The sequence below is a fragment of the Eleutherodactylus coqui genome, chromosome 9 (genome assembly GCF_035609145.1).
Source record: "Eleutherodactylus coqui strain aEleCoq1 chromosome 9, aEleCoq1.hap1, whole genome shotgun sequence".
Classification (NCBI taxonomy): Eukaryota; Metazoa; Chordata; class Amphibia; order Anura; family Eleutherodactylidae; genus Eleutherodactylus; species Eleutherodactylus coqui.
Window position 1 is genome coordinate 154,490,064 of NC_089845.1, and position 13,014 is coordinate 154,503,077.

The 13,014-nt window shown below is 51.1% G+C and overlaps 1 protein-coding gene across 1 annotated transcript in view; it reads left to right on the top strand.

Moving 5' to 3' along the window:
* Positions 1-13,014, top strand: part of ZC3H3 (zinc finger CCCH-type containing 3) — a 60,881-nt gene that overhangs the window by 254 nt on the left and 47,613 nt on the right. Inside the window, exons 2-3 of the mRNA XM_066578900.1 lie at positions 5,060-5,217; positions 12,667-12,745. Of these exons, the coding sequence (XP_066434997.1) occupies positions 5,060-5,217; positions 12,667-12,745 (237 nt within the window). The remainder of the gene's footprint in view (positions 1-5,059; positions 5,218-12,666; positions 12,746-13,014) is intronic.

The following is a 13,014-nucleotide window of genomic DNA, read 5'->3' on the forward strand; positions in this document are numbered from 1 at the left end:
TCCGCTGCGCCCGTACTCTGAGCCCCCCCGCTCCGCTGCGCCCGTACTCTGATCCCCCCCCTTCCCGCTCCGCTGCGCCCGTACTCTGATCCCCCCCCTTCCCGCTCCGCTGCGCCCGTACTCTGATCCCCCCCCTTCCCGCTCCGCTGCGCCCGTACTCTGAGCCCCCCCGCTCCGCTCCGCTCGTACTCTGACCCCCCCCCGCTCCGCTGCGCTCGTACTCTGACCCCCCCGCTCCGCTGCGCTCGTACTCTGAGCCCCCCCGCTCCGCTGCGCCCGTACTCTGAGCCCCCCCGCTCCGCTGCGCCCGTACTCTGAGCCCCCCACCCCCGCTCCGCTGCGCCCGTACTCTGATCCCCCCCCTTCCCGTTCCGCTGCGCCCGTACTCTGATCCCCCCCCTTCCCGCTCCGCTGCGCCCGTACTCTGAGCCCCCCCGCTCCGCTGCGCCCGTACTCTGAGCCCCCCCCCGCTCCGCTGCGCCCGTACTCTGAGCCCCGCTCCGCTGCGCCCGTACTCTGAGCCCCCCCGCTCCGCTGCGCCCGTACTCTGAGCCCCCCACCCCCGCTCCGCTGCGCCCGTACTCTGATCCCCCCCTTCCCGCTCCGCTGCGCCCGTACTCTGATCCCCCCCTTCCCGCTCCGCTGCGCCCGTACTCTGAGCCCCCCCGCTCCGCTGCGCCCGTACTGAGCCCCCCCCCCGCTCCGCTGCGCCCGTACTGAGCCCCCCCCCCGCTCCGCTGCGCCCGTACTGAGCCCCCCCCCCCGCTCCGCTGCGCCCGTACTGAGCCCCCCCCGCTCCGCTGCGCCCGTACTGAGCCCCCCCCGCTCCGCTGCGCCCGTACTGAGCCCCCCCCGCTCCGCTGCGCCCGTACTGAGCCCCCCCCGCTCCGCTGCGCCCGTACTGAGCCCCCCCCGCTCCGCTGCGCCCGTACTGAGCCCCCCCCGCTCCGCTGCGCCCGTACTGAGCCCCCCCCGCTCCGCTGCGCCCATACTGAGCCCCCCCCGCTCCGCCCGTACTGAGCCCCCCCCGCTCCGCTGCGCCCGTACTGAGCCCCCCCGCTCCGCTGCGCCCGTACTCTGAGCCCCCCCCGCTCCGCTGCGCCCGTACTCTGAGCCCCCCCGCTCCGCTGCGCCCGTACTCTGAGCCCCCCCCCGCTCCGCTGCGCCCGTACTGAGCCCCCCCCCGCTCCGCTGCGCCCGTACTCTGAGCCCCCCCCCCCGCTCCGCTGCGCCCGTACTCTGAGCCCCCCCCGCTCCGCTGCGCCCGTACTCTGAGCCCCCCCCCGCTCCGCTGCGCCCGTACTCTGAGCCCCCCCCTCCCCGCTCCGCTGCGCCCGTCCTCTGAGCCCCCCGCTCCGCTGCGCCCGTCCTCTGAGCCCCCCGCTCCGCTGCGCCCGTCCTCTGAGCCCCCCGCTGCGCCCGTCCTCTGAGCCCCGCGCTGCGCCCGTCCTCTGAGCCCCGCGCTGCGCCCGTCCTCTGAGCCCCCCGCTGCGCCCGTCCTCTGAGCCCCCCGCTGCGCCCGTCCTCTGAGCCCCCCGCTGCGCCCGTCCTCTGAGCCCCCCGCTGCGCCCGTCCTCTGAGCCCCCCGCTGCGCCCGTCCTCTGAGCCCCCCGCTGCGCCCGTCCTCTGAGCCCCCCGCTGCGCCCGTCCTCTGAGCCCCCCGCTGCGCCCGTCCTCTGAGCCCCCCGCTGCGCCCGTCCTCTGAGCCCCGCCGCTCCGCTGCGCCCGTCCTCTGAGCCCCGCCGCTCCGCTGCGCCCGTCCTCTGAGCCCCGCCGCTCCGCTGCGCCCGTCCTCTGAGCCCCGCCGCTCCGCTGCGCCCGTCCTCTGAGCCCCGCCGCTCCGCTGCGCCCGTCCTCTGAGCCCCGCCGCTCCGCCTCTACTCTAAGCCCCCCCGCAGCCGCAGGGACCATTTATCAGATATAATGTATTTCTCAGTATACAGCGAGTACTTACAATAAAGCGCCCGTACCGTAACTGTGTAATGCTGCGCGAGTAAAGATTGGCGTTCGCCGGGCGCGGGGCTGGCGTGTGGTTATAAGCGGCGCTCGACCTGTCAGCATTTCCTGAAGTTCTCAGACTGGCGCCGCATCCAATAGCCGCCTGCGCTGCGCTCCTTCTGCCACATTTAGTATAATTTAAAATTAATGATGTATGCACACAATGTGTCTGTGTGTGTAGTAATAGGATGAGGAGGCGACGGCAGGTTACAGCGCCAACCGGCAGCGCCCAGCTTAACCCTTCGTGTACCAAACGCATCAGACGTTCGCTTCTCAGTGGGGGTTTCTATCAGGGAAAAAAGTTCCATCCGTGTAGAATAAAAAACTTCTGCAACTTCTAATAGACTTTGAATTCATCACTGTTTTCAAGATCTCTGCTTGCTGTCAGTCAATGTATCCATCCAGTCTTGCTGTGCAAAAAAAAGACCTCTGATAGCTTACATACCGTCCCAAGTGCAAATCTCTTGGTTATGAGGCGTAGGTGGATGGTTGCTATCGTGGAGTGAGGGCGGAAACTGGATGTCCACCGCCGTAATGGCAGCCATATTGGTTTCCCAAAAGTGTCAGCGGAAAATTTTTACAACTTGAGCTCAGGGGAAGTAAAATCGCTTCAGAGGCGAGAAATCCACGTAAATGAAGTGCGCTCTCACTTCGCCTGACAATGGAGCCGGCGCGGTCACGAAACCTCTTATGTCCGCTGATTAAAGGGAATCCCTGCAAGAATTAAAGATGACAGAGCCCCCGGCCCTCCATTATTACACCGCTCTCCGTATAAAACCGCCCCGCGGCAGGACCGCGCCGTCTTGTCATCCGCAGCTCTCATGCTTCCAGTTGTATTGGTTTATCCCCCCCCAGCCCGGGGAAGGAATCACAATGGGGATCAGTGTCTGCCGTGGCCAAGGTTATGGCGATCAATTCCTCCATTGTCACTTCTGCTCGCAGTAAATTGGCTGCAGGCTTTGGCGGCGCGGAGACGGATAATTTGCTGCCGTATTTCAAATGGATTTAGAAATGAGTTTGAAAGGCCGGTTCATGCCTCCTATTACCGGGGGCCGCGGGGGCCGCTCTCCCGGCTGACTCCCTCATTACCAGCGCTTAATACCCTTCCTATTCTCCGGCCGTAATGAAATTCCACGGCGTGATCAGCGGTCACACGGAAGAGGGAGAGAGCGCGCGCCAATGACAAGACAAGTGCGCAGAGGGCATATGTGTCCCCCGGGTCCTTGGCCCCAGCGATCACACCATTAATTTCTACCTTCACTTCTCATTTCCCCAGTCAGGCCTCCGTGATATACTGGGCACGTGGCGCCGCTCCCGACGCCAAAGTGACGAAGCAATGCTCTGCGGGTTACTGGGGGCCGAGCAAAGCTTGAGCTGTAATCCGGCTATCTACAAAGTGTAAAGCGTTTTAATATCCTCCTCTAAGGACCTTCATGGCCGTGCCTATAGGCGTTGCCACCCAGCTTTCCACACACCCTGAGCAGTATAGAAAGCTATATTATGTGGTTACATATCACTTGCACAGTTACTGCTCTGCCTTATAGGAGTGTCAATTTTAACTGTAGTTTTGGCATTCTATTTATTCCCTATTAACCCCCTCAGGACCGCAGTGGTTTTTTTTGTTTGTTTTTTTTGTTCCTACCAAGAGTCATACTTTGTTGGTTTTTTTTTTTTTTAATTTACAAGTCTATCAGCCTGATTGTGGTGCCGGGGGTGCCAATGAAGTCCAATAAGGGATCCCGTTCCCCTCCCAATGATTGTTTAGACATCAGCTTTGACCATTGCATCTAATTAGTTAACTGCTGCAATCACAGCTAACCTCGATCACAGCAGTTGCCAGCGGCTGTCAGAAATGACTGACAGCCGCCGGCTATGGAGCAAACTCATCTCCCGAGCCGACTCCATACACACTTCCCAACCGCCTGATGTAAACTTATATTAGATGGTTGTGAAGTTGTTAAGCAAATGTCTGTTTTTCCCGGGTAAGTGTGTCGTCTGTGGGATCCCCCCTGAGCAGTGTGGGTTATCTCTGCGGGATCCCCTCTGAGCAGTGTGGGTTATCTCTGTGAGATTCCCTTGAGCAGTGTGGGTTATCTCTGCGGGATCCCCCCTGAGCAGTGTGGGTTATCTCTGCGGGATCCCCCCTGAGCAGTGTGGGTTATCTCTGCGGGATCCCCCCTGAGCAGTGTGGGTTATCTCTGCGGGATCCCCCCTGAGCAGTGTGGGTTATCTCTGCGGGATCCCCCCTGAGCAGTGTGGGTTATCTCTGCGGGATCCCCCCTGAGCAGTGTGGGTTATCTCTGCGGGATCCCCCCTGAGCAGTGTGGGTTATCTCTGCGGGATCCCCCCTGAGCAGTGTGGGTTATCTCTGCGGGATCCCCCCTGAGCAGTGTGGGTTATCTCTGCGGGATCCCCCCTGAGCAGTGTGGGTTATCTCTGCGGGATCCCCCCTGAGCAGTGTGGGTTATCTCTGCGGGATCCCCCCTGAGCAGTGTGGGTTATCTCTGCGGGATCCCCCCTGAGCAGTGTGGGTTATGTCTGCGGGATCCCCCCTGAGCAGTGTGGGTTATGTCTGCGGGATCCCCCCTGAGCAGTGTGGGTTATGTCTGCGGGATCCCCCCTGAGCAGTGTGGGTTATGTCTGCGGGATCCCCCCTGAGCAGTGTGGGTTATGTCTGCGGGATCCCCCCTGAGCAGTGTGGGTTATGTCTGCGGGATCCCCCCTGAGCAGTGTGGGTTATGTCTGCGGGATCCCCCCTGAGCAGTGTGGGTTATGTCTGCGGGATCCCCCCTGAGCAGTGTGGGTTATGTCTGCGGGATCCCCCCTGAGCAGTGTGGGTTATGTCTGCGGGATCCCCCCTGAGCAGTGTGGGTTATGTCTGCGGGATCCCCCCTGAGCAGTGTGGGTTATCTCTGCGGGATCCCCGGACTCTAGTGTGTATCATCCCTGTGTGTTCCCCTAGAGAGGCATGTGTTACCCCTCTGGATTCCTACAAGATATTTAATTATGGTGTGAATGCATAATTTCTGCCTCGTATCAGTGAATGTCTCTTTTTCTTCAGGCTGCTGCTGTTAAACCGTCTGCGACAAAATCAGAATCAGCAACGATGGAGGAGTCGTGGCCTGTGCTTTATTGGAGGAGTCATGTATAGAGTGTCTGCCAATAAGCTCTCCAAAACATGGAGCCCCGGCAGTGGCAGCAAGCAGACCCCGAAGACTGGTAAGTAACATGTCTCCTTGGTTAGGAAGAAAGCATCCCCTACAAATTAAAGCAATGGAGATTCAAAGAGAGAGGTGATCACCACTACATATCAGTAAAGAGAAAGTACTTATTGGGCTTCATCTGTACAAATATATAACTACTATAATACTGCCCCCTATGTACAAGAATATAACTACTATAATACTGCCCCCTATGTACAAGAATATAACTACTATAATACTGCCTCCTATGTACAAGAATATAACTACTATAATACTGCTCCCTATGTACAAGAATATAACTACTATAATACCGCTCCTATGTACAAGAATATAACTACTATAATACTGCCCCCTATGTACAAGAATATAACTACTATAATACTGCCCCCTATGTACAAGAATATAACTACTATAATACTGCCCCTATGTACAAGAATATAACTACTATAATACTGCCTCCTATGTACAAGAATATAACTACTATAATACTGCCCCCTATGTACAAGAATATAACTACTATAATACTGCCCCCTATGTACAAGAATATAACTACTATAATACTGCCCCCTATGTACAAGAATATAACTACTATAATATTGCCCCCTATGTACAAGAGTATAACTACTATAATACTGCCCCCTATGTACAAGAATATAACTACTATAATACTGCTCCTATGTACAAGAATATAACTACTATAATACTGCCCCCTATGTACATGAATATAACTATTATAATACTGCCCCCTATGTACAAGAATATAACTACTATAATACTGCCAGCTATGTACAAGAATATAACTACTATAATACTGCCCCCTATGTACAAGAATATAACTACTATAATACTGCTCCTATGTACAAGAATATAACTACTATAATACTGCCCCCTATGTACATGAATATAACTATTATAATACTGCCCCCTATGTACAAGAATATAACTACTATAATACTGCCAGCTATGTACAAGAATATAACTACTATAATACTGCCCCCTATGTACAAGAATATAACTACTATAATACTGCCCGCTATGTACAAGAATATAACTACTATAATACTGCCCCCTATGTACAAGAATATAACTACTATAATACTGTCCCCTATGTACAAGAATATAACTACTATAATACTGCCCCTATGTACAAGAATATAACTACTATAATACTGCCAGCTATGTACAAGAATAGAAATACTATAATACTGCCCCCTATGTACAAGAATAGAAATACTATAATACTGCCCCCTATGTACAAGAATAGAACTACTACAATACTGCCCCCTATGTACAAGAATATAACTACTATAATACTGCTCCCTATGTATAAGAATATAACTACTATAATACTGCTCCCTATGTACAAGAATATAAGTACTATAATACTGTCCCCTATGTACAAGAATATAACTACTATAATACTTTCCCCTATGTACAAGAATATATATATTTCCCCTCCGTTCCTCCCCGCCATTCCCCGCCACCCGCTGGCCCCCGAATCTTTAGAGACGAGCTGGGAGATACTCGGCTAAGGCACTACTCGCTCATCTCTAATAACAATATAACAACTATAATATTGCCCGCTATGTACAAGAATATAACTACTATAATATTGCCCGCTATGTACAAGAATATAACTACTATAATACTGCCCCCTATGTACAGGAATGTAACTACTATCATACTGCCCCCTATGTACAAGAACATAACTACTATAATACTGCTCCTATGTACAAGACTATAACTACTATCATACTGCTTCTCTGTACAAGAATATAACTACTATAATACTGCCCCCTATGTACAGGAATATAACTACTATAATACTGCCCCCTATGTACAAGAATATAACTACTATAATACTGCTTCTCTGTACAAGAATATAACTACTATAATACTGCCCCCTATGTACAGGAATATAACTACTATAATACTGCCCCCTATGTACAAGAATATAACTACTATAATACTGCCTCCTATGTACAAGAATATAACTACTATAATACTGCTTCTCTGTACAAGAATATAACTACTATAATACTGCCCCCTATGTACAGGAATATAACTACTATAATACTGCCCATATGTACAAGAATATAACGTCTATAATACTGCCCCCTATGTACAAGAATATAACTACTATAATACTGCCCCCTATGTACAAGAATATAAGTACTATAATACTGCCCCCTATGTACAAGAATATAACTACTATAATACTGCCCCCTATGTACAAGAATATAACTACTATAATACAGCTCCTATGTACAAGAATATAACTACTATAATCCTGTCCCCTATGTACAAGAATATAACTACTATAATACTGCTCCTATGTACAAGAATATAACTACTATAATACTGCCCTCTATGTACAAGAATATAACTACTATAATACTGCCCCCTATGTACAAGAATATAACTACTATAATATTGCCTCCTATGTACAAGAATATAACTACTATAATACTGCCCCCTATGTACAAGAATATAACTACTATAATACTGCTCCCTATGTACAAGAATATAACTACTATAATACTGCCCCCTATGTACAAGTATATAACTACTATAATACTGCCCCCTATGTACAAGAATAGAACTACTATAATACTGCCCCCTATGTACAAGAATATAACTACTATAATACTGCTCCCTATGTACAAGAATATAACTACTATAATACTGCCCCCTATGTACAAGAATATAACTACTATAATACTGCCGCCTGTGTACAAGAATATAACTACTATAATACTGCCCCCTATGTACAAGAATATAACTACTATAATACTGCCCCCTATGTACAAGAATATAACTACTATAATACTGCCCCCTATGTACAAGAATATACCTACTATAATACTGCCTTCTATGTACAAGAATATAACTACTATAATACTGCCCCCTATGTACGAGAATATAACTACTATAATACTGCCCCCTATGTACAAGAATATAACTACTATAATACTGATCCTATGTACAAGAATATAACTACTATAATACTGATCCTATGTACAAGAATATAACTACTATAATACTGCCCCCTATGTACAAGAATATAACTACTATAATACTGCCCCTATGTACAAGAATATAACTACTATAATACTGATCCTATGTACAAGAATATAACTACTATAATACTGCCCCCTATGTACAAGAATATAACTACTATAATACTGCCCCCTATGTACAAGAATATAACTACTATAATACTGCCCCCTATGTACAAGAATATAACTACTATAATACTGCCCCCTATGTACAAGAATATAACTACTATAATACTGCCCCCTATGTACAAGAATATAACTACTATAATACTGCCCCCTATGTACAAGAATATAACTACTATAATACTGCCCCCTATGTACAAGAATATACCTACTATAATACTGCCTTCTATGTACAAGAATATAACTACTATAATACTGCCCCCTATGTACGAGAATATAACTACTATAATACTGCCTCCTATGTACAAGAATATAACTACTATATTACTGCCCCCTATGTACAAGAATATAACTACTATAATACTGCCCCTATGTACAAGAATATAACTACTATAATACTGCTCCTATGTACAAGGATATAACTACTATAATACTGCCCCCTATGTACAAGAATATAACTACTATAATACTGCCTCCTATGTACAAGAATATAACTACTATATTACTGCCCCCTATGTACAAGAATATAACTACTATAATACTGCCCCTATGTACAAGAATATAACTACTATAATACTGCTCCTATGTACAAGAATATAAGTATTATCATACTGCCCTCCCCCTTCCTATATGCAAGAATACAACTCTTGTGATGCGGGATGAGCTCTTTGAGTTGTTAGCTCCTCCTGGCCGTCATCTTTGTCTCCTGGCTCCTGTTTTTCGGTGATTTTGCCCCTGCGGTCTATGTTCTTGTCTGATGTCGGTATCCGTGTGGTGGTAGATGACTGGTCCTGCGGTCAGCGCTTGCTCTGTTTCCCCACCTTTGGCAGGCATGTCTGCACACAGATGTCGGCACGGCAGACCGCTCTCCTGGAGCTCGTGACATTACATTTGACAGGCAGGCAGGTGACGTTGGCTCCGGTGTTCGTCGCATGCCATCATCTTCCTCAATACCTCAACAGATGGGGCATCATCATCCTCAGCCGGGCAAGTGACAGCTCCTGCGAGATGAGACGCCTCGGACACACTATCAAATGTGACTCACTCACTCTGTGAGACGCCGGGCTGGCAGATGACTGACTGTGACACACTCCCACCACCTGGCCAGATGCATGCCTGTCGCTTTTACAGGGATCTTACACAACTTCCATCATGTTATTTTTCCGTTCTGCATGCGCGTTTTCCCCATAATTTGCTGTCGGTTAACCCTCTCCTGCCCGCACTCCTCCCGAAGCTTTGCTGGGTTTATGTATCTGTTGACTTGTTTTATTATACTTCTGGTCTTTTGTGAGAGTCTTTTTTATTTGCTAATCTGGTCACTGTATATTTTCAGTAGTGATGATGTCACCAACCTGAATTGTTTGGTGTAGTGATGTCACTGCTTGGTATAATGAGGTGCTTAAAGGGGTTTTGCGCCGTATGGATGCTTGGCTGAAGTACTGCTCTAAGTCATGTGCCCCCTAATTGAGTTTGTCACCGCCGGACACTGAAGTGTTGCCTGCAGAGATATCGAGGCAAAACTCGATTATGGACTTCAGAATCAGAAAGAATAATATAAATGGACCACAAGAAGGGTCCCTATGGGGAGCGACCAATAGGGGGCAGCTATGCCTTTTGTATGGCTTCCCCAGTCCGATATCCCAGTAGCGATGCACGGTATCTGGAGCTGCATTGGCCGTAGAATAATACTGCCTTTGTGGTAGCATAATCTTGGGGTTCTCATTTTACTTATTGCATGGGGCCCTCTCTGCTTCCTTTAGGGTCCAATACTTGCAATGTACCCTAGAAAATGATCAACAGCTACTGATTTGGGGGAGCAACGAACAAGAGACCCCCCATCCTTGGTCAGCTGCTGAATAAGATGAGCCCCAGTAGTGTTTTAGTCCAGTCCCTTGTTTGAAAGTTTGCATGGGGAGTCAGTGCCCGACCAGATCGATCCTTGATGTTCCAAGTGTTCTATTCATCATAGACCTGCTGTGATTGGACTGACTGCTGTAGGGAATATTGCAATAGTTATCATGTGTGAACTCCACATACTATTAGTTCTCTAGTGTCTGCTGTCATGATTTCTATGCACAGACTATTCTGTAGTTTTTTTCTGAATTTATGCACAAGGTGTCCAGTGTAAAAGCTGATTGATTGTTTGGGTTCGAAGTGGGACCCATCGCAGTTCCCTGGGGTAGGTGTGGTAACTTATCACAGTCCCTCAGCGTAGGTATGGGATCCTTCACAGTCCCTGGGGAAAAGTGTGGGACCCATCGCAGTCCTCAGGGTAGGTAATGGACCCATCGCAGTCCTCAGGGTAGGTAATGGACCCATCGCAGTCCTCAGGGTAGGTAATGGACCCATCGCAGTCCTCAGGGTAGGTAATGGACCCATCGCAGTCCTCAGGGTAGGTAATGGACCCATCGCAGTCCTCAGGGTAGGTAATGGACCCATCGCAGTCCTCAGGGTAGGTAATGGACCCATCGCAGTCCTCAGGGTAGGTAATGGACCCATCGCAGTCCTCAGGGTAGGTGTGGGACCCATCGCAGTCCTCAGGGTAGGTGTGGGACCCATCGCAGTCCTCAGGGTAGGTGTGGGACCCATCGCAGTCCTCAGGGTAGGTGTGGGACCCATCGCAGTCCTCAGGGTAGGTGTGGGACCCATCGCAGTCCTCAGGGTAGGTGTGGGACCCATCGCAGTCCTCAGGGTAGGTGTGGGACCCATCGCAGTCCTCAGGGTAGGTGTGGGACCCATCGCAGTCCTCAGGGTAGGTGTGGGACCCATCGCATTCCTCAGGGTAGGTGTGGGACCCATCGCAGTCCTCAGGGTAGGTGTGGGACCCATCGCAGTCCTCAGGGTAGGTGTGGGACCCATCGCAGTCCTCAGGGTAGGTGTGGGACCCATCGCAGTCCTCAGGGTAGGTGTGGGACCCATCGCAGTCCTCAGGGTAGGTGTGGGACCCATCGCAGTCCTCAGGGTAGGTGTGGGACCCATCGCAGTCCTCAGGGTAGGTGTGGGACCCATCGCAGTCCTCAGGGTAGGTGTGGGACCCATCGCAGTCCTCAGGGTGGGTGTGGGACCCATCGCAGTCCTCAGGGTGGGTGTGGGACCCATCGCAGTCCTCAGGGTAGGTGTGGGACCCATCGCAGTCCTCAGGGTGGGTGTGGGACCCATCGCAGTCCTCAGGGTGGGTGTGGGACCCATCGCAGTCCTCAGGGTGGGTGTGGGACCCATCGCAGTCCTCAGGGTGGGTGTGGGACCCATCGCAGTCCTCAGGGTGGGTGTGGGACCCATCGCAGTCCTCAGGGTGGGTGTGGGACCCATCGCAGTCCTCAGGGTGGGTGTGGGACCCATCGCAGTCCTCAGGGTGGGTGTGGGACCCATCGCAGTCCTCAGGGTAGGTGTGGGACCCATCGCAGTCCTCAGGGTAGGTGTGGGACCCATCGCAGTCCTCAGGGTAGGTGTGGGACCCATCGCAGTCCTCAGGGTAGGTGTGGGACCCATCGCAGTCCTCAGGGTAGGTGTGGGACCCATCGCAGTCCTCAGGGTAGGTGTGGGACCCATCGCAGTCCTCAGGGTAGGTGTGGGACCCATCGCAGTCCTCAGGGTAGGTGTGGGACCCATCGCAGTCCTCAGGGTGGGTATGGGACCCATCGCAGTCCTCAGGGTGGGTATGGGACCCATCGCAGTCCTCAGGGTGGGTATGGGACCCATCGCAGTCCTCAGGGTGGGTATGGGACCCCTCGCAGTCCCCAGGGTGGGTATGGGACCCCTCGCAGTCCTCAGGGTGGGTATGGGACCCCTCGCAGTCCTCAGGGTAGGTATGGGACCCCTCGCAGTCCTCAGGGTAGGTATGGGACCCCTCGCAGTCCTCAGGGTAGGTATGGGACCCCTCGCAGTCCTCAGGGTAGGTATGGGACCCCTCGCAGTCCTCAGGGTAGGTATGGGACCCCTCGCAGTCCTCAGGGTAGGTATGGGACCCCTCGCAGTCCTCAGGGTAGGTAATGGACCCCTCGCAGTCCTTGGGGTAGGTAACGGACCCGTCGCAGTCCCCCTTATAAATGTACTCTTTTGTGTAACCGATGTGCCAGAATAGTCATCACTAATATAATTGTGGTCTACCCTTACGCTGCTAGTCTGGTAAACTAAGAATTAATAGATGAGCAGTCTTCTATAGGTGTCTGCTATATATATCGGGAGCACACGCTTCTTATAGCAGATATGTGTATGATCCTGCGGTCCAACATGTATGTCAGGTTCACGTTACACATCTGAGAATGTTCTGATTTCTCTTCTAGGCAAACTGGATGTGAGCGGCACCAGTCCCGGCTCCTTGTACCCCAGTCGGTCGGCCACCCCCAGCCGGTATATTGCAAGGTTTGTATTACATGGGTTGTAACTAAATAAAGCTCAATCATTGTGTACTGTAACTTCATTTTGCTACTTGCTGTCAGTGAATGGCGTTTCATCGTTCGTATTCTTTGACTGTATCTCTCCTGTTCACACAGTGGCAGGGCTTGTCACAATATGTCCATAAAGTAAGATCTATCAGAGATTTGCGCTGCTGCATCGCTCACTATTTATTCGCAGTTCGTTATCGATGACTTTCAGTCATCATAAAAGCTACTGCAGGATCGCGGGCTTGT